This window comes from Abramis brama (genome assembly GCF_963993115.1).
Source record: "Abramis brama genome assembly, chromosome: 10".
NCBI lineage: Eukaryota > Metazoa > Chordata > Actinopteri > Cypriniformes > Leuciscidae > Abramis > Abramis brama.
In genome coordinates, this window is record NC_139972.1 from 4,538,802 (window position 1) to 4,562,023 (window position 23,222).

Sequence of the window (23,222 nt, forward strand, 5' to 3'; positions counted from 1 at the left end):
TTCATCTAATCATTTTGTTCTGTCCTGGGAAAGTATAACATGCATATATGTTTTGGGGTGTGCATTTTACCCTGTGTGGGTGTGTTTTTGCCATGTGCTTTCTGTCTCTCTCCCTCACTCTACTTGTCTTGCAGTTAATCAGCCACAGCTGATGCTTGTAAGGAGTGTGCTACAAGGAGTAACCACTATAGCTGTGTCCCAATTCAGAGTGTGCGTCCTTCGAAGGCTGCTAAAAATGTGTCTCTCTGAGCACCAGATCATGGGACTATCAGAGAGATTATCTTACCTCAAATTCTCCAGTTTACAATGAGGATTCTCCAGTACAGCAGAGAGAAGCTTCACTCCTGAGTCTCCTAGTTTATTCTCAGACAGATCCAGTTCTCTCAGGTGTGAGGGGTTTGATCTCAGAGCTGAAGCCAGAGCAGCACAACCTTCATCTGTGATACCACACTTACTCAACCTGTAGAGAACAATGACACACTCTTCACTCTCTCAGATCAAAACATAGAGGGCCGCAAAACATATAGGGCCATATCCCAAAGCCAGTGGTGTGAAGTATTTGAGTAAATATAATTAGTTACCAGACATGTTCACAAGTCCCTAAAGGCTAAGGTCCAGTCAAGTCTCAAGTCTTTGTTATATTTTTAGCAATAGTTCCTTCAGCTAGTTATTGTATTTAACAGTGTTTTGAAATATCAAAACTTATTTCCACTTCAAAAATGTCTAATAAAGCACACAAAGTGTTACTTAACCCTCTGAGCCCGAAGAACGCGTTTGAACAACTTCAAAATACACATTTTTTGGCCATACATATACGTTTTTATACATCTTTATAAACTATAAAGGGTCTTCTTTTATTTGTGTACACTCGCAATAACAACAAATCCTTGTGTTTTTGTAAAATAAAGAAAATAAACAGGGTGCACTTTCAGCTGTCGCTGTCTGAATAATGAACTGAAACTCAGCGAATACTTATCACACAAACATAAAACATACGTCTAAAGAAAGCTTGAAATATCTACTTTGAAATAAAATAATTCACATTTAAAACAAATATTCTACTGCCATGTAATCTGTAAGAAACTAAAGAGATGTACAGTTTCTCCAGGCTCAGCTAATTATCGTTAATGTGGTTACACCCACACGCAGAGCGCGCTATAAGATAATGTGTTGAGGTGATCTATGGGAAATGGTAAACACCCCCAACAATGCTTTAAAAATCATTAAGTTTCATCATAAGTTTCATTCACTTTCCTGCGTGTTTGGAAAATGGCACGCTGCACAGGTGAGGAAGCTCTTCGGCTCATCCTGGATATGACGAAGAGATCGCATTTTCCTCAGAAGAGCGGGACAGAACGTTTGCATTTTGAACAGCGACTTGATCCAGCCGTGGCTAAAATTTCGGATTAGTACGTTTTTATTTATATTCGTTGGAATATTTCCAGACTTCTATTTGGACATATTTTTAAAATGCAAGTTATTCCTGTGATGTAAATTATTACTCCAGACTTCAGTTTCACATGATCCTTCAGAAATCATTTTAATATGCTCATTTAAAATGCAAGTTATTCCTGTGATGTAAATTATTACTCCAGACTTCAGTTTCACATGATCCTTCAGAAATCATTTTAATATGCTCATTTGATGCTCAAGAAACATTTCTTATTATTATGAAAGTTGAAAACAGTTGTGTGCAAGTTTTTTTCAGGTCTCTTTGATGAATAGAAAGTTCAAAAGAACAGCATTTATCTGAAATAGAAATCTATTGTAACATTATTCATTACCGTTCAAAAGTTTGGGCTCAGTAAGAGTTTAGTTTTTTGTTGCTGTTGTTTTTTTGAAAGAAATTAATACTTTTATTCAATGAGGATGCCTGATATTGAAAAGTAACAGTAAAGAAGACATTTATAATGTTAAAAAATCTTTCTATTTCAGATAAATGTTCTTTTGAACTTTCAGTTCATCAAAGAATCCTGTTGTTTTTTTTTTTACACAACTGGTTTCAACATTGATAATCAAAAATGTTTATTGAGCAGCAAATCATATTAGAATGAATTCTGAAGGATCACGTGACACTGAAGACTGGAGTAATGATGCTAAAATAGGAATAAATTGCATTTTAAAATATATTTAAATAGAAAACATTTATTTTAAATTGTAAAAATAAACTGTTTTTGATTTATTTTGGATCAAATAAATGCAACCTTGGTGAGTAGAAGAGACTTCTTTTTTTTAAAAAAAAAAACTTCTAAAACTTTTGAACGGTAGTGGAGGTTTAAAGTTTTTAAGTAAAAGTCTTTGTGTAAAGAAATTGTATAGTCAGATTACTACTTTAAACTTAAACTTGATTTTGTGAATAAGCCAAAACAATACATTCAATCATTAAGTCTCCTCACATTCATTCTCTTTAGTTCCCTCTGTCACATTCCTCATTGATATTCCCAGGGGAGGGTCTTTGTCTCTTCAAGTGTGATTCACAGTATTATTCATGATGGTTCACACCCTCCTTGCATACAGTCATTCTGACAATTAAGTGTCTTACAAAAGTTAAATGACTATTGTTTTGAATGAAGGAGTGATCAGGATGGTTTTCACATTGTTTTGAAGAAAAAAACTCTAGGCAACAAGATCCAGTTTTAAAAAGCCTTGTAAACAAATGTTTACTATGTGTTACATGGCCTTATTTCAGTGACTTAAAATTTTAGTTTTTTTAAAAAAAAAAACATGCATAAACGTTATTTTCTCAAAACTACAAACTTGTATGTACATGTTGCTCATATATTACTGTTACTGTTTGTACTGAATACAGTGTAATCAGTCTTTAGCCATTAATATGTTTTTAAGCAACTGAAAAAAGCACAAATGTCAGGGCATGTCAACTACTTCAGGGCCCCAAAATACCCTAAGGGAGAGGAGGGTTAAATCATTCATTTAATTTTTATTCGCAAATCAAAAACTATTACTTTTAAACTATATAACATACTATTTTGGGATGTAGGGACGGTCACCACGAGAAAAAAAAACATGCTGTGTATTTTGAGCTATTCGAGTTGCCGTAGTTTGCTGTGGTTCTCAAGCAATGATGAGTAATGTTTCATATGTACTACTGTACACCCAAAGCGTTGTACAATCGTATTAGGGGTCTCTCCTCAACCACCACCAGTGTGCAGCATCCACTTGGATGATGCGACGGCAGCCACAGTACAACGGCGCCAGTGCGCTCACCACACACCAGCTATAGGTAGAGAGGAGAGAGAGTGATCGAGCCAGTTCAGTGGATGGGGGTTATTAGAAGGCTATGATTGGCAAGGGCCAATGGAGGGAATTTGGCCAGGACTCTTTACGAGAAGTGCCATGGGATTTTTAATGACCACAGAGAGTCAGGACCTCGATTTCACATCTCATCGAAGGACGTTAAAAAAACATAATACCCTGACTCAACAAACCGATCTGTGGGAATGAGTCAGACAGACAGACCAAAATGACTTGTTTTTCTTGAGTCTCTGTCTTCAAGTGTAAGTCAAGTCTCGAGCCACTCGTTCATGAGTCCAAGTCAAGTCACAAGTTTCTTTTTTTTGCGACTTAAGTACGACATGAGTTTCCATCTCTGTTAATTACTGTTATCCCGGCATTTCGGTCTAGTTTGGCTTCAGTTCTGTGTCGGGATTCAGACACTCATGCTCCACTTGTTTGTATTCTGTTGTGAGCGCACAGGATGAGTTTTCGCTAGTTCTTGTGCGCTCTGTCTTGTCGTGTGAGTGTGCGGTTTCAAGTTCGCTCGGACCATACGCTCTTCTGTCCGTGCCTGTTGTTGTGATCTGTGTAGCACGCGGTTCGTGTTTTCATTGGCCATGTGTTTCATGTCGTGTTTTGTCTTGTGCTGTGTAGCACGCAGCTTTTGTTTTTCACTGGCTGTGTGCTTTCATGTTGTCATGTTTTGTGTGAACACATGGCTTATAAGTGTTATCATTAGCTGTGTGTTCATGTCTTGTTTTGGTGTGAGCACATAGCTTGTGATTTGTTTTACTGACCATGTGCTTGTGTTTTAGTCATGTTTGTTGTGAGTACATGGCTTGTTATGTATGTTTCCTTGTGCCATGTGCTCTCCTGTCGATTGTCTAACCCCGCCCATCTTGTTACCTGATTATTGGTTCATTTGTGAACAGGTTATCTATTCCTATTTACTACTAGTTATAGCATGAAATAAACATGAATGAATATTAGGATCACTCAATCACCTCAACTCACAGCAGAGAACATATATTTACCTCAGCTAAAACATTAGCTAAAACATAACAGTAATTCATTTTAATAATTTCTCAGTTTGTAAAAATGAACAGAAAAACATTTAAAGTAATGCTCTTACAACAGAAGCCTAGCAGGTCAGATAGCTGGAGGATTTAAAACCTGAAGTGTGACACTCATAGTTTTTGTTAAACCAATCATTTATAATGTTATAAATTATTATGTTATAAATTCGAATGTTTTAACAGTGATGATTGTTATCAGTGTTACTTACTCTGCTGATCTAGTTGCTGTAACCACAGGCAGCAGCTTCTGAAGAACTTCATCTGCTGTGTTTTGTGCTTTCAGGGTGACAAATGCATCACTATTTGAAAATAAAAGAAAATAAGTTAATCATTAATGCTTATAATAGTAATAATTAATATTATAAGTAAATACTACATTAAATACCAGCATACTACATATGCTGTTTGTATCTGCAAAGTTACAACGCTCAAAGTTCAATGCAAAGATATTTTCTTTTACAGAAATCGCTTTTTAAGGTTTACAACAAACGGCTGGTAGGGACTACAAAGAGCTTCTTCCCAGGTTGGTGACATCACAAACCCTAAAATTTACATAAACCCTGCCTCCGGGAACACGCAACAAAGGGGGTGAGGCCATGTTGGGTTGCTTTAGAGAACATTACAGTATTGACGTAGTGTGTTAGTTTACTGTAGCTTTTGTAAGCAAGTGCTTTTGTAAGATGGTTCACCACCCCTTAGGAAAATTATCCATGATTTTGTGATCAATTACTGTTTGTATTACCACAATTTTCCGACAAATATGATTAAATGGTGGATAACATTGTGTCTATCTATCAGAAACAAAAAACAATCAAACATAACACTCTGCAAGCACAAATTTCAAAGAATGGGAGAAAGGAGGCGGGAACCAGCAAACATTTAAAGACTTTTAATAATAAAATAAAACGAATACAAAACGAAAGTAAAGGCAGCAGCCCTTCACGGACAACTGTTGCCACATATAATAAACTTTTTTTTTTGAGTATCTAACTGTGGAAGCTACTAAATTTATTAAGCCAACGCAGATTTGTTTATTCTTCTTCTTGTAAATGTTGCTGTGGCCGGTCTATTAGTCTGCATTTACACTACAACAGTGCACAGATCCATTTTGACATATCATATTTTTGTGTCCCATCCGTTGCTTTGGTTATCTCTGTCAACCATTGCAATTTCAGGAGTGACTCAGAAAACAATAATTTAGTGAATTCTCTCCCATATTCAGACATCACACCTCTCCCAAAATTACCGGGAGTCTCCCGCATTTTGATCTTGGGTGCGTCACTCATCCGCATCACTCCCAGATAACAGAAAATGGGCAAAGAGGAGGGACGTGGGTGGAGCTGAGGAGCCTGGTTGCTGAAACCATGCCCAGCTAGCTCGACGTGATCATGTTAGCTCAGGGTAAGGAGCTAATGCTATATGCTACTGGCAGTACAGTTACAAGTACTGTGCCAAGTGTGCGACAGCACAGGGCCTCGCGCTAAAGTGACAGCTGACTTGATGTAAAGCCAATAATTAAAGTTCATGTTTTTGCCCTTAGAAATACTATAATAGTTAAAAGACATAGCTAAAAGTGAGACTGTGTTTCGTGATGTTGTATTATTCTGTTAGTTAAAAATGTATTATGCAGTAACTTACAATATTGATCTGAGCGCGCACGTGTGTGTGTGTGTGTGACACAGTGATTCATGCGCATACATGTCAGTCAGCGCGGCATCGCTTGTCAAGTTCGTAGAGAGCTTTATTCAGTCCATTTTGAATTCTGATTTTGGTCGCCTCTCAAATGGGTCGCACCACAGATATTACCTCAGAACTTCAAGTAAATGCACTAGAAATCCACGCTCATTCAAGGATGTGCATCTATTGCATGGACACCTGCAGGATTTCATCTGACGGTACTTTTTATTTAACACTAATAAAAAGTTAAATAAGCATATATAGTCTATCTGTTCCGTGAGAACAACGGTACCGCAGAACGAGTGTAGCCTCTATATCTATAGATGTTTTTAAATCTGAAAACTCCAAAAAGCAACGAAATTGTCAGACATTAATGACTGCATGTTCACAGAGGAAAACAACTGAAAAACAACTGGTTGTTCTCTCGATATTTGACAACGACGGAATCCAACGGCGTGGGTAGAGGAAATAATCCCCCCAAAAAAGCACAAACTCAGCAGAGATGCCAAGTTCAGTGGCTGGAATTAGCTGAGGTGACGTGACACATAACAGACAGCAGACAAATGGCTAGCAGTGACAGCAGCCGCAATCCACCTGTCACTCAGGTAGCCACGCCCTTAATATTGCAGAACTTTAAGGCTTAATATAATTTAAACGGATGAGCTATACAAAAATTCACCCCCCTCACAGTTGCCATGAAGGGCAAAATTAGCTATATAGAAGGCTGTAAAGGCTGAAGGCTGCAATATTTTTCCAGGCTGTAAACATTTTTTTCTGCTGTAAAGTTGGGCATTTTAACATAGGGGATATATGGAATTGACTCCCTTTTAGAGCCTGTCCAACTGTGGCCAGTCGATGAACTGCAGTTTAATTAATTTCCGTGTTGGCTTCACAAAAGACCCTTGCATTAGCTTTACTACTAGATATATGTATGGAGATGAGAAATAAAAAGCCGCCCTGTACAGCTATGATCAGCTGTTTGGCCAAGCTTTCGATGTTGTTACGGAAAGGCTGAAGCTGATCGGTTGTTTTTTGTCGCATGACCTGTTGAGATGAGAAGTTCAGATGTATACATCTCGCCGGGGCATAGCCTACATTTGAAATAAAGATTTTGCACGCGCAAAAAATGTGATATTTGAACGGCCCCTAAAGTGGTATCGGGTGCGGTTGTATCTGGGTAGTTTTACGAGCACAGTATCGGACCAACACCCAAATACTGGTATCAGTGTCGGTGCATCCCTATTTATGTCATTAATATCAGTCAGTCAGAAAAGCAGTTCTAGGCTTATTCTTGGCTGGATAATTCTTAGCAGGTTTAAAAAGCCCTTTTAAAATTAAATATGAACACAGTTTTGGATTAAATAAAAGTACAGTCAAGTCAAATAAAACACGATATAGGCTACACTTTAATATATGTAAGTTTAATCAAAATTAAGCTTTGGTACCGAAATTGGTACAGTGAACCGTGGATTTTCACTGGTATTGGTACCAAATACTGAAATTTTGGTACCGTGACAACACTAATATATACAGTATATATAATTGCATTATTATCAAAAGTGCTAATGTAATAGGCCTAATGGCCATTTCACGCATTCTTTACCAACCTACACTTCACCTAAAAGGCCTGTAGGTGGCACATCTAATTCATTTAACCAACTATGACAACTTCATCAGACAGCAAGTCAATACAAATTGCATGATTTTGATGAGCTCTTTGTGATGTGTCTTCACATTAGATCTTCTATGCGACACATTTCGGTTGCAAATGAGACAAAGTAGAGATCCAGATCGCTCAGCAAATTCGTACTGCAAAGGAAAATAGTCTGCTTGTTGATACACACTGAAAACTGTCAGTGGCTGTCGTTTTCAACTGATTCACACCATGAGAACTGATAAAACCTTAAACTTCAAAAAATAGAACAGTGAAACTCATTTAAAAACAGATTTAGTCACACAAACAGCACAACTGGCTTGTGAAGAAACAGACTGGCTGTTTAACAATTTCATGCAAACAGAATATCGCTGTGGAGATCAGTGCTTTTTCCGCAGTGTAGAGTGCGTGTGTGCAGGGTCTTAATTAATCAAGAGAGGCAGATATCGTTATCGCGATTAAAATACAATTAATCGTGCAGCCCTAATAATAATAATAATAATAACAACCTTTATTTTCTATAGCGCCTTTAACTGTACATCTCAAAGCGCTTTACAGAAACAAATAAAACAAGAAAAATACACCATATAAAATAATCCACAATATAAAATGAAAGCAACAAAATACACGATATAAAATAAAGCACAATGAAAAATGTATAAAAATATTCAATTAAAATCTACCCTAAAAAAAGTAGATCCGAGTCACCACAGTTGTTTGATGGACTTGTAAAGACGCTAAGCACGGATGGCAGGCAATATTAGCCTCAATGTGACAGACAATATTACATAATATCAGACATGTTGTGATGATTAAGTTATATTAAGCAATATAAACGGCAGGAAAGATAAAAAAAATAGAGATTAAAAGCAATGCGGAGCTAGGGCTGGGACGGTATGGATTTTTTCTTATCGCGGTTGAAAAGCAAGAAATTCCTGCGGTATTGCGGTAAAGCGCTTTAAACCTCAACCCCCCCTAATCCCCCAGTTTTTTTTTCTGCGACATCGCATCTGGAACAACAAACAAAGTGTGGCAATGATAATCGCAGATACTGTTTATGTGCTTTATTTAATGTTAAAAGCATGCAATGTGACTTTGAATATCGTTTAGTGCTCAAGCTTTGTAGCTGTAAAAGCAACAAAGGATAATTCACCACAGATCTTGAAATTAAACAAATGGAAACAAGAACGTTCAAACTGTTGACATACAAGTGTATTCTTTGACAAAGATTGTTTTAGTAACTCAGTAGCCTATGTATTTTTAATAATGTTTAAATGGTGTAATATTTGTGAATTTGATTATGTAGCCTACTTATCCATTTTCTTGCAAGTGCCGTCAAGATTACTCCCTGGTGCTGTGCACTTGCCGCGACTCCGCGAGGGTTGACAAACGCGGTCTTCACGTGAGAGAATTGTGTTAAATATATTTAAGCATGTGCAATTAAAAGCTTAGGTCCTGCTTTTGGGGCTTCAAATTATAGGCTATAAGACATTTTGCAATATAATTGGGAGTCTGCACAGGGTGTTTATTTTGAAATTGACTTTTTTTTGTACTTTTATTTTGTATTTACAGTGCGGCTTGTATGCGGCGTCTGTCGAAAATAGACTAGGCGCCTATCTTGGCTGCGTCGTGGCTGGTGTAAACACAAGCATTGACGGTACAGATCCACTTGTCCGTGCGACACTTTATTCCTATGGGTGACGTCAAGCGACTTTGACGCGCCTGCAAAGCATTCCGGGAAGGCGGCGCTTCATTTGGAAAAATGCTGCGCGTCAAAAAGCTGGCCGATGCCCATCTTTATGCAAATGAATTCCGTTGAACGCGACGCGACTATAGAGTAGAGCATATGGAGACGGGGGGAAGTCTCTTGCAGGTTCTCTGTTCTAATACGCAACATTTCCCGCTTGGTCAAAACCACGCCCATAGAGGTAAACACCCATCAATGTACAAATGTGGGGAGGCGTTGCGTCGCAAAAGTGGATCTGTACCGTAACTAGAGTGGGCATGATCAGCTCCGGTAGCCACGTCGCAGCCGTAACACGCCACAGAGTGTAAATAAGGGGTTATAGTCAATAGCCTACGAATGGAATGTTATTATGTGTCATGGAACATTGTGCTCCCCAACTTGTGAAAGGTTGGATTTGCTCCATCTTTTGATGATAAGTTTTGTATAGAAAACCTTGAATCCATGTAAGACACAATCTATGTCATTAGAATCAATGAATCCATGTCATTAGACACAACCTGAACATATGTGAAGGCCAGTGTTTATTTTTATTTTATTTTTTTTGCAGTGATGACGGTGACAAGCTCAGACCCGCGGTAGGCGTCACGTGACCGCGGTATTGCGGTAATGCGGTAATCGTCCCAGCCCTATGCGGAGCAACAAACGCAATCCACTCAGGCATACAGGAAACCGCTGTGCAACAGTGAAAACGGGCCATCCGGAAACCATAATAACTAGGTACTAACCCTGAACCTACTCCTAAACCTAACCTTTACCCATGTAGTTACATTAAATTAACCAGTACTTTCTTAGGTAAGTACACTGTAAGTACACATAAGTGAACATACTGTAAAATTAAGTGCAACCAAAAATCTTTATATTAGCCGACTCGTTTTCCATAAATTCTTTTTCGTGAATTGGAATGTGTGCAAAGGATTGTGGGTGATTGAAGGACATGAAGGATACACTTGATGCATCCTTAAATATGAGCTGAATTGAAGACGCGAAACAAAGGATGCCCTCTAAGGATCTTTGAAACTGAGACGGCCTTCAGAGGCGCTTGATGACGTGGCAGCCGAGATATGCAGCATTACTAGGACACAGCCTCCGTTTGAGAAACACACAAAAATTATGTACAATATCGCAGAAATCAATCTGTGCCCCGTGATTTAAACACCTCTGATCTCTTTGTTTCTCTTTGTTCATTATGTTTTAGACTGTAATGATTGTACGTTACTTACTCATCATGTTCTGATCCAATTAAGTTCCTCAGGTTAAACTGATGCAGTGTCTCCTCTGAGGACAACAACACAAAAACTAAAGCTGACCACTGAGACGAGGAGAGTTTCACATTGCGTAATCCTCCACGGCTCATATGAGGTTCAGCTTCGTTCACTAGAGAAAGGTCACCCAGTTCATTCAGACAGTGAAACAGATTGATGTATTTATCTGGAGAGGGAATCTCACTGATCTTTTCTTTAATATAGTCAACTGTTTTCTCATTGTTGTGAGAGCTGTTTGCTGTCTGTGTCTTTAGTTTTTGTAAGAGACTCTGATTAGACTTCACTGACAGACCCAGAAGGAAACGAAGGAAAAGGTCCAGATGCCCATTTTTACTGTCTAAAGCCTCATCCACAGCTCTCTGATGGAGATCAGATAGTGAAACTTTGTCTCCACAAGTTGGTTTGGTAATCTGGTCAAACACATTGATGTTATTATTGATAAAGGAGAGATGCACATATAGAGCTGCTAGATGTTCCTGAATGCTCAGATGAACAAAGCAGAAGACTTTCCCCTGATACAAGCCCAGCTCCTCTCTGAAGATCTGAGTGCACAATCCTGAGTAAACTGATGCTTCTGCCACATCAATGCCACACTCTCTCAGGTCTTCCTCATAGAAGATCAGGTTGCCTTTCTCAAGCTGCTGATAAGCCAGTTTCCCCAGTTTGACAATCATGTCTTCATCTTTCACTTTCTTCTCATAGTCCTTCTCATGTTTGATGTTGGTCTGAATGAGGAGGAAGTGTGTGTACATTTGAGTGAGAGTCTTGGGAATCTCTCCACTCTCTGCTTCACTCAACATCTTCTCTAGAACAGTGGCTGAGATCCAGCAGAACACTGGGATGTGGCACATAATAAAGAGGCTCCTTGAGGACTTCAGGTGTGAGATGATCCTGTCGGCCAGACTCTGATCACTGATTTTCTTCCTGAAGTATTCCTCTTTCTGTGGGTCACTGAAGCCTCGTACCTCTGTCACTCGATGGACACAATCAGAGGGGACGAGATCCGCTGCTGCTGGTCTGGAGGTGATCCAGATGAGAGCAGAGGGAAGCAGATTCCCCACAATGAGGTTCGTCAGCAGCACGTCCACTGAGGCTGATTCAGTCACATCACACAACCTCACATCGCTCTGAAAATCCAGAGACAGACGACACTCATCCAGACCATCAAAGATGAATGAAACTTTATACTTATCAGTGAATATGTCCATTTCTTTGGTTTCAGGGAAAAAGAAATGAAGAAGATCTGAAAGACTGAGTGATTTGTCCTTCATCAAGTTGAGCTCTCTGAAAGCAAGTGGAAATATGAGCTGGACGTCCTGATTCTCTTTCCCTTCAGCCCAGTCCAGGATGAACTTCTGCACAGAGACTGTTTTTCCAATGCCAGCGACTCCCTTTGTCAGCACAGTTCTGATGGGTTTGTCTTGTCCAGGTAAAGGTCTAAAGATGTCACAACATTTGATCGGTGTGTCCCCCATTTCTGCTCTCCTGGACTGTGTCTCAATCTGTCTCACCTCATGCTCATTACTGATTGCTCCACTTTCACTCTCTGTGATGTAGAGCTCTGTGTAGATCTCATTCAGGAGTGTTGGGTTTCCCTGCTTTGATATTCCCTCATACAAACACTCAAACTTCTGTCTCAGATTTGATCTCAATGTGTTGAGGACTTCAGCAGGTTTAGAGTCTTGGCTGTAAGATTAAAATACCAGATTATTACAAAAGTTAGAGAAGTAAATAGCCATAAATTACAAAACTGATTATTTGTTTGCTGTATTATGGGACACAGAACATCATTAGGTTTCTAAAATGTTTCAATTATTAATCATGTGTTTGAGTGATCAGTGAATTGCAGCACCTAAAATTAAACAACAAAAAAAGTCCTACATTTTACCTGAAACCAGGACACATGCTTTCATTAAAGTCGAGAGGTCGCCTCACAGGCTTGTACACAACTTTGTTTTCAACTGGTCTGGGTGGAAGATTTGACCTTAAATCAGAATGAAGAGGGTAAAGAATCAGACACACTGATATTGATGTAATTGTGTCATTAACTGAGTAACAGACCAACAGCTTTTACAGTGTGTGAATGTATTAATAATACAATACATAGAGCTTTACACAAGAGCACAATGGTAATCATTAATAGACTGAAACTTACAGGATTTCAACTTAGAATTATTCAGTTCAAATCCAGATCATTAAACTGCTGTATAATAATAATAATAATTTCATAAAAATCAAATACTATAAGTATATCTATAAGTATATCTTGCTGTAAAGCATCACTGTTCTGACCAGACACTGTGAAGCTTTCAACAAATCTGAACCAGCAGAATCTGCTTAATTTTACACCAACTCCATTATATAAAGGTGGAAAAAATTTCAGCTTACACTTACTTGATGTCATTGCTAGAATTAGACTGACTGATTGATACATTTTGCTTCTAATTCGAAAATGTCATACTATAAGCATAACTTTTGTAGAAATGACATACCTGAGATCAGGCCGTTTGTCTCCACTCTTAAACTTTATTGGTGAATCCATTGACCTGTCACTCTTCATAGACACACAGCTGGACTCTGGGTTTGGGCTCTTCTGCTGGACTGAACTGGAACAGAGAACAGATTCAGTTTAATCCTTTAGATTACTGTGTTCATTCTTTAATAGAGGAACCATATTAATATAAACACTTTCATCTTAAAGAATTTTGAGGAAACTTTATGATCTTTTTATTTAATATTACATGCTTTCATTAAAGTCTAGTGGTTGCATCACAGGCTTGTACACAACTTTGTTTTCAACTGGTCTTGATGGAAGATTTGACCTTAAATCAGAATGAAGAGGGTAATGAATCAGACACACTGATATTGACGTAATTGACTGATTATTGACTGATTGATACATTTAGCTTCTAATTCAAAAATGTCATACTATAAGCATAACTTTTGTAGAAATGACATACCTGAGATCTGGCCGTTTGTCTCCACTCTTTAACTTTATTGGTGAATCCATTGACCTGTCACTCTTCATAGACACACAGCTGGACTCTGGGTTTGAGATCTCCTGCTGGACTGAACTGGAACAGAGAACAGAGAACAGATTCAGTTTAATCCTTTAGATTACTGTGTTCATTCTTTATTAGAGGAACCATATTAATTTAAACACTTTCATCTTAAAGCATTTTGAGGAAACTTTATGATCTTTTTATTTAATATTTCATGTTAGTTTCAAAACAATTTTATTTATATTTATAATAATTTCATAAAAATCAAATACTATAAGTATATATTTTAAAGAAATGACATACCTGAGATCAGGCCATTTGTCTCCACTCTTAAACTTTATTGGTGAATCCATTGACCTGTCACTCTTCATAGACACACAGCTGGAGTCTGGTTTTGATCTCTTCAGCTCAACTGAACTGGTTAGTTCAGAACTAAGTAAAATAAAGAGTATACAGACTTATGTTGTGCACTTTTACAGGAATCTTCTGTCTTATGAAAGACCAGGGAGTGTTGTGACACTTTTGCTTTAACATCTGTAACTCAGTGGTGTTTTGTACTGTCTCTCAAACTTTGATTATAATTATTTGAGAAATGAACTTACTGGTTTGCAAATGTTAAGCATGATTAAAAAAAAATACCAAAACGACTGAGAAAAACGGTAATATTAGGAATTCAAAACAAACAAATTGAAAACAACTATAAAACTAGATGTACCGCATGGCGGTACAAAATATGACCGCCGCTCAGGCCTGCACTGGCTTTCCACAAAAATAAATGACGTGGAGCAATTTGGCTGTATTGCGTGTTTATGTATATACCTAAAAAAAGTAGTAGTATGTGCATGTCTGTCTGTGTGTGTGTGTGTGTATATGTGTGTGTGTTTGTGTATGTGTGTGTCTGTGTGTGTGTGTGTCTGTGCATGTATGTATGCGTGTGTACATGTGTGTGTGCGTGTGTGTTTGTGTGTGTGTGTCTGTGCATGTGGATTTGTATGTGTGTATGGGTGTGTGTCTGTGCGTGTGGATGTCAGTGTGTGTGCATGCTTGCGTTTGTTTGTATTCCTGCATGTTTGTGTGTGACAGTTAGGGTTGCCAACTTCAGAAAAGGAAAATGCGGGACAATCGTGGTTATTTATAGGAAAATGAGGGACACTCAAAATATTTGTACTGTATCACACAGTGTACGTCATTTCAGTGTCTGCAGTTAAGTTTGTGTTTAAAAGGTTATCAGACATAAACTCATTTGTATTGCTTAACCTATTTATGTATTTAATTCTAAAAATCATTTTAATGTCATACATGAAAAAAGTCACATTACAAACAAACCATAGTTCAAAATAACAGCATTTATCTAAAATAGAAAGCTTTTTTAACATTATACACTAAGCTTACAGTTCAAAAGTTTGGGGTTAGTAAGATTATTTTTTGGGAAAAAAAATAAAGAAAGTAATTGCCTACTTTTATTCAGCAAGGATGCATTACATTAATCAAAAGTGACAGTTAAGATAATGTTACAAAAGCTTTCTATGTACTTTCTAAAAGCTTTAAAACATTAATAATAATCAGAAATGTTTTTTGAGCATATTATTCCCTCAGGTAGATTACATGTTTTCTTGCGTAGCTGGATGTTAGACTCATGAACAATAATCACGTTGTTTGCATTCGCCAAAATTGATTAGCCGAAATCAAAACGTGGACAGTGAAAGGAAATTACCGTTAGCGCGAGACGAGTCCGGCTTGAAGCGGAAGCGACCAGACGGCAGAGGATGTTCGCAAATCAAACAATGATTTGTCTCAAAACAGTGATTAAAAAAAGCTGTGATTGGATGATGACAGGTGTTGGTGATCATTCTCAAGTGTCATGGTCAGCACTGCTGCTGTTGCTGTTGTATCAGTCAGTGGTTTATCAGCTTGTCAAAAAACGGGACACGGGAGGTCACGCACGGGACAAATAAATTAGGCCCAAAATACCTTAGTGACAGTATCATCCTAAACCAGCAACCCTTCGCTCAACACCACCATCTACAGGCCGATGAGTGTACAGTCACTAAATGTGCACATAAATGAATTTATTTTATACCCCCCCATGGATGAAATTCTACGAAACTTAGCATACCCCCAGAGGATGTCAAGTTAATCATACACATGAAATATGGTGCAGTTCTGAACATCTCAACTGAAGATAGGGGCGATTAAAGCAGAATAATATTGCATTTTCATTTTTTATGGGAGGGGCGCAAATCACAAATGAGTGATTATGGGCTAGGTTGATGTGGGCCCTTAAGACCAACATACCATCAAAATTTCTTCATCCTCGGTGCCACGGTTCAGGTAGTTATTTAGGAAAAACTGCATTTTTTGGGTTTGGGGGGGCCCAGCGCGGGGGGGGGGAGTGGCCCCCGGGGACCAAACGAAATTTTTCCATAAAAGTCTAGTGGGGCTACATGCCCACCAAATTTCATGTTCCCCGGTGTTTCGGTGTCCCTGGTATCTGATGGAAAATTCAGTAGAAAAAAAAAAAAAAAAAGCTACGCTAGCGGCGTTCATAATTATAGAATGACTTCAACTCAAGTGAACATCAACCACGATCACATGACTCTTTTCAATGCCATAATGGAGGACGAAGGCTCAACCGACTAAAGAGACCAATGTTTTGCTGACCTTTAAAGATAAACCACCTTACTGTGCTCTTGTAACATGTTGTCGAAAAGCTTGTTTAAAGGTTGTCGAATGCGCATGCGTCGCGTCTGAACGCGTTGTTGTCTTTTGGAGCTCCATCGATTTGATCGATTTGATTTATAATTCTTGATTTTACTCTTTAAACTTACTTACAACAAACATTTTCTACTTTTCCTCACTGAGAAGCACTACTGCTCAAACTTCATAGTTACAGCGCGGACTGTTGAGCAGACGCGTCTCAAGCCTGTTAGTGATCCATAGCCGCGTTTCCATTACCCTTCAAATTGCGCAAATTGAAATTGCGAATTAAAAATACGCTTAATGGAAACACGTCAATTTCGCAAAAACTCCCATTTATCGCAAAAAAGTTTTTACGCTCTCATGAGGTGGTTTTTCAGGCAATTCGAAAAAGGAATATTTCGCAAAACTGCAATGGAAACAGTTTTTGCGCATTTAGTCACCTGACTTAGAAGACGCAGTGTGTTTGAAGTCCATGTATAGCTACGCAAATAATAATAATTTTATATTATTTTATTATAACATTTAATAGGCTATATTTAGAAGACGCTTTTATGCAAAAAAAGGAACAAAGCTGAGCGTGGAGCGCGCACTGCATGCACGGAGGCGCGGGCGCGAACACTTGCATTTTCCAATCAGACGCACTTTCATGATCTCCGTAAACTGGAGCGCGAGAACTGAAACAAAATATAGCCTATGTAGGCTAAAGCTTGAAATGTCCACTTTAAAACGAACAAATTCGAATCGAAAGCTAATACCTTCTGATTATGTAGGCTAATCCGTATGAAAGTTGCATTTCTCTCTAAAAGCGCATCTTAACAGCGGAGATGGAGATGTGATTTTAGCCGACACTTAGAAAACAATAGTTTATTAATTATATTAATAGCTCTTCTCATTCAGCACTGCGGGAAATACATCAATTCCAGTTTCTAATTTGGCCTTAGAAAACCAGTAAAATCGACATGTTTTCCATATTAATTTTGTGAATATTTTAAATGTTTAATAAAGGGGCAAAAAGTCATAAACAAAGCGCAGCAGTTGGTGTAGCCAGTTCAAATTAAAATTTTGGTGTTCAACTTTGCGTTTTAAAAAGACAACAACCAATTAATTTTTCGTTTTTCAATTAGGGGTTAAAAAAGGAAAAACAAATAGACACAAAAGTAGCCTACATGGATCGTTTGGACAGAATACGAGACAGAATTATTTATTAAATTTATAAAAGAAACAATAATTAGCCTATAGGAATACTGGATTCTAAATCTCAAAGAAATGCCACAATCAAATCCTCGGAGCAGAAATGAGGGCGAAACACCCAGAAACTCCTTATATGTGTCGTTCGGGGGTCTTTCCCTGCCATTAATGCTTGGATAACACGCCACGTCTCCTTCCATTAATAATAATAATAATGTCTAATGCGGTGGCTGTGATATTATAACCAACGTCCGTTGCCGTGATTTTTGGAATGACTTATCGCGAGAGAAAAAAAGACGTTTTAGTCGCATAACATCGGTTAATGGAAACGCCGTCATTTCGCAATAGTTTTTTATCGATATTTAGATAATAGCGCAAAACATTTGCGCAAATCTGTAATGGAAACGCGGCTATAGATTACTCCCGAGGATCACGGCTGAACGCGTTCTTCTCAACACTCACTTTTTACAAACATTTCTTCGCCTATCGTGCGTCTACTCTACACCCGTACTACTAAAAGACGGATTATATCTAAGACGTTAGTCAGAAATTAGTATTGATAGCATCACTGGTAGCCTCGTTGCTAACTTACTGTCCATCATATAATATATCAGATGTAAGTAGTCTACCTTTTGGTGCAGGTGAGGAAACATTTGAGCTGCACGCGTTGCAGTCTGAGCTGGAAGCTGTTGAGAAACAGATCCACGACCTTTTAGTGAGACAAGCCGAGCTAATAGACCGGCGGTTAGCTCTTGAAACATCACGCGCTGATGCTCACAAATCAGAGATAAATGTTACTAACCCGCTGACTCCGACCTCGTCTACTCCGTGCGTTACTCAGCATCGGTCCCGAGCGCCGAGGTCGCGACCGGCCATGGTCTCGTTCACTCCAGCTCCAACACGCCACCACGAACCCTGGATATTTCCGCAGCGGAAGACACGAGTCAGGTCTAGACCAAGACCCTCTCCGACTCTCCCGGTTTTCGAGTTATCCACACAAAACCGCTTCTCCCCTCTTCGCGAAACAGAACGCGATGCTGTGATCATCGGTGATTCAATCGTTCGACACGTACGCGCTATATTAGGTAAAAATAAGGTGCACAGTCACTGCTTTCCTGGTGCTCGTGTTTCTGAAATCGCTGCTCACGTTCCCGAGATTCTGAACGAAAACGAGCGCGTCGGAACTGTGGTCCTGCACGCGGGAGGGGCCGACATCAGGCTGCGCCAGACGGAGGTTCTGAATAAAGACTTCAGGAATCTGATCGATACGGTACGCAGCACATCGCCTGATATAACGATCATTGTGTCAGGACCGCTTCCCACGTACCGTCTAGGACATGACAAGTTTAGTAGATTATTCGCGCTAAATGAATGGTTAACGTCATGGTGCAATGAGCAGAAACTGCTCTTTGTAAATAATTGGAATCTGTTTTGGGAGCGTCCTAGGCTTTTCCGTGCTGATGGCTTACACCCACTGGCGGAGCTAGGGGGTGGCCAGGGGTGGCCGTGGCCACCCTTGGTCTAAGCTTGGCCACCCCTTTGGCCACCCCTCTCACAACTGCTGTTTCTGTCTCTTTTTTTATTGACAAAAATTGCGTTTCTTAAAACACTGAACCGTCTCTTTAAGACCACAAAAAACATGAGACTTTTCAGACGCACACTCCAATTTCACCTCAGCGCCAGGCGCAAGCTAAACGAGTGCGGAAATGAGCAAGTGCCGAATGAGCTTCAGCAGAACATCAGACAGTGATATGCACATAGTAAATATAGAGTTAATCTTTCTCAACTGGTGGGCTGCAAGACCGTTTTGAGGAAGTCGAATAGTGTGCAGTTAACAACAAATGTAATTCTCTTTTTTTCTGATGCTACTTTTATTTTAGAAGATGTGTGTGAAAGCTTGTGACACTTCTGTCAGATGCTGAGAAAAGCGCGTTGTCCTTATTCAGTTGGCTATCTTCGGTAAAATGAGATGTCAGGTCAAATGTCAGCAAAACTAACTTTCCTGTCATACGGCTGACGGCCGTTGTACTGTGCTTGCGGTACGCACATCGCGCGCAAATGCGGCGTGCTGTAGCCGTAGTTCTGTCGTCAATTAACTCATGTAAGAATCAAAAAGGCGATTAAAGCTGTCAAACCTGCATGCATGTATTTGTTATATGCGTCACATGTGTCTGGATTAAAATATTCTGCTATGTGAGATCACAATATAAGGCACAAACTGATATGTAATGTTTTAATGTCCCAAATAAATGTGAGCACTGTGCATTTGTACTAGAAGATAGGCATTCATTTTGCGTTAATTTGTAAAGGACAAACAAAAATGGATAATTTTTAAATCCATAAAATAACTACTTTTACATTCTGGCAACATTACATTATGAAAAACATAACATTTTACATTATGTGCTGTTGACTTCCGCCTTGTTCACATTCTTGCACATGGGGATTCAAAAGAGAACTTTTGTTTTCCTTTTTAATTTCGGTATGATAGAACTGTTGCAATTATTTATTTTGACAACTAATATAGAAAGTTAAACTTTTTTTTGACAAACTCAGAATTGGTTGAATTATATTGGTTAATTGATTATAAAAAACGCATTGAAGGTTGAATAATCTTTGGATTACAGTATTTATCTGCATGTTATCTCATCCATGAAGATGCAACAATGTAGAACAAGCTATTGGAGATTTTGAGAACCAGAACCAAGCTAACTGAGCAAGTTGAACTTTAGCTATAGTGCGTGCCCTTTTATTACTATTTAATTCATTTTAATATGAGGTGGTGGGTAATAATACAAAAATATAAAATTCACTCAGTATTCCATGATTCCTAATTCACTATCTCAATTACAATTAAGTACAAATTAACTTTATTCAGTTGTGTAGACACTAAAACGGTCCAATGCATAAATCATTTTTTATGATAAAATAATTAATATTTCTGTGCCACCCCAGACTGGTTGCTGGCTCTTGCCTGGCCACCCCTATGAAAAAATCCTGGCTCCGCCACTGCTTACACCCAAACAGATTCGGAGCGGATCTTCTGTCGGATAACATCTCCAAAATGTTAAATACCTTTTGACTAGTAACCAAAAGTCCAAATCATAGTCTCTGCTGCACCAAATTAACTGATATAAATACTAGTGTAGAACATTGCATAGAAATTGTGTCTATTCCTCGTTTAGTGCGATCAAATAATAAATCTACTGCAGGATCTAGGAAAAACTTAGTTGTTATTAAAACAGAAAATGTTTCTATTAGTAAACAAAAACAATTTCTAAAGCTAGGTCTTTTAAACAGTAGATCACTCACACATAAGGCAGTTATTGTAAATGAAATAGTCACAGATAATAGCATCGATGTACTTTGCCTTACTGAAACCTGGCTTAAACCAAATGATTATTTCGGTCTAAATGAATCTACTCCATCAGGATACTCCTATAAACATGAGCCCCGTCTGATTGGTCGTGGCGGCGGTATTGCAACAATCTATAGAGAATTTCTTAGTGTTACTCAGAAAACGGGTTACAAGTTTATTTCATTTGAAGTACTTGTACTAAATGTTACGCTCTTAGATGCTAGAAAAACATCCCTATTATCTTTAGCCTTGGCTACCGTATATAGACCGCCAGGGCCTTACGCTGATTTCCTAAAAGAATTTGCAGATTTTCTCTCGGACCTATTGGTCAATGTCGATAAAGCATTAATTGTTGGAGATTTTAACATACACGTAGATAATCCAAATGATGCGTTAGGGGCTGCGTTTATAGATTTATTAAACTCCTTTGGGATTAAGCAAAACGTTTCCGGACCAACTCATCGTTTTAATCATACACTCGATTTAATTATATCACATGGAACTGATCCAACCGATATAGATATCATTCCACAAAGTGATGATGTAACTGACCATTACATGGTAACTTGCATATTACGTACCCCTGTAATATATCATGCTGCGCCGCGTTATCGATTAGGCAGAACAATCCTTCCATCCACCATAGATAATTTTTCAAATTGCTTATCGGATCTGTCTCGGCTGCTGTCTGAACCTAAACAAACAGATGAACTAGAGGAACTAACCAGCACTATGAGCACCATTCTCTCTGGGAAATTGGATATTGTTGCACCTACGAGACTAAAAAAGGTCAGAGAGAAAATTAAAGCACCATGGTACAACAATACTACGCGTGTTCTAAAGAGAGAAACCCGTAATTTAGAGCGTAAATGGAAACAAACTAATTTAGAGGTTTTTAGAATCGCTTGGAAAGACAGTACGTCACGTTATAAAAAGGCCCTAAAAGTAGCCAGGGCTGAGCACCTCCGCAAACTAATAGAAAATAACCAAAACAATCCTAGGTTTTTATTTAACACCGTGGCTAGACTAACAAATAAACAAGCGTCACCTGAACAAAATATTCCGTTACAGTTTAGTAGTAATGATTTCATGAATTTTTTCACTGAAAAAATAGAAAACATCCGAACCACAATTGTAAACGTTCAATCCTCAATCGCGCCTTATAATTCAGCCTCGATTACCCCGCAAGAACAATTACAGTACTTTACAACTATAGAACAAAAAGAGTTAATTAAACTTATCACTTCCTCTAAAACAACAACATGTTTATTAGATCCTATACCAACTAAACTACTGAAAGAAGTGCTACCTATAGTGGAAGAGCCTCTCCTCAATATTATTAACTCATCTTTATCTTTAGGTCATGTTCCAAGAACTTTTAAACTGGCAGTTATAAAACCACTCATTAAGAAACCACAATTAGACCCAAATAACCTAGCAAATTATAGACCCATTTCAAATCTTCCTTTTATGTCCAAAATACTAGAAAAAGTTGTGTCCGCCCAACTAGGCTCTTTCTTACAAGAAAATGACATCTATGAAAAGTTTCAGTCTGGATTCAGGCCGCATCATAGCACTGAAACTGCGCTCGTTAAAATCACAAATGATTTACTCTTAGCTTCTGACCAAGGCTGTATCTCAATATTAGTTTTACTTGATCTTAGTGCTGCGTTCGATACTATAGATCACACAATACTCTTAGATCGACTACAAAATTATACTGGTGTTCAAGGACAAGCATTAAGCTGGTTCAGATCATACCTATCTGACCGATACCATTTTGTCTATTTAAATGGAGAAAAATCGATCATAACTCCAGTAAACTATGGAGTGCCGCAAGGATCTGTGTTAGGCCCTCTATTATTCTCAATATATATGCTGCCACTTGGAAATATTATAAGGAAACATGGAATTAGTTTCCATTGTTATGCTGATGACACTCAAATCTATATTTCATCACGGCCGGATGAAAACGCTAAATTATCCAAATTGACAGAGTGTGTTAAAGATATAAAAGATTGGATGACGCGCAATTTTCTTTTATTAAATCCAGACAAGACAGAGGTAATACTTATCGGTTCAAAAAACCGCCCACAAAACCTCTTACAATACAACTTTAACATAGTAGGGTGTCCTGTTACTTTATCCTCTACAGTAAAAGACCTGGGTGTTATATTAGATTGTAACCTGTCTTTTGAAAATCATATTTCATATGTTACAAAAACAGCCTTTTTCCACCGTAGAAACATTGCTAAGCTACGTAATATGCTATCTGTTTCTGATGCAGAAAAGTTAGTTCATGCGTTCATGACCTCGAGACTAGA

General features: G+C 38.4%; 1 protein-coding gene across 3 annotated transcripts in view; it reads right to left on the minus strand.

The window, feature by feature from the left end:
- The window catches only part of LOC311091347 (NACHT, LRR and PYD domains-containing protein 3-like), a 233,402-nt gene that overhangs the window by 202,323 nt on the left and 7,857 nt on the right, over window positions 1-23,222 (minus strand). The window contains exons 5-12 of one of the 3 annotated variants that reach the window (XM_084127250.1): window positions 13,956-14,084; window positions 13,611-13,724; window positions 13,392-13,472; window positions 13,143-13,256; window positions 12,539-12,634; window positions 10,609-12,336; window positions 4,520-4,609; window positions 287-460 (exon numbers count right to left, since the gene is read on the minus strand). In XM_084127250.1, coding sequence (XP_083983376.1) covers window positions 287-460; window positions 4,520-4,609; window positions 10,609-12,336; window positions 12,539-12,634; window positions 13,143-13,256; window positions 13,392-13,472; window positions 13,611-13,724; window positions 13,956-14,084 — 2,526 coding nt within the window. The remainder of the gene's footprint in view (window positions 1-286; window positions 461-4,519; window positions 4,610-10,608; window positions 12,337-12,538; window positions 12,635-13,142; window positions 13,257-13,391; window positions 13,473-13,610; window positions 13,725-13,955; window positions 14,085-23,222) is intronic. The other 2 variants (XM_084127251.1, XM_084127249.1) reach the window with 2 other exon arrangements.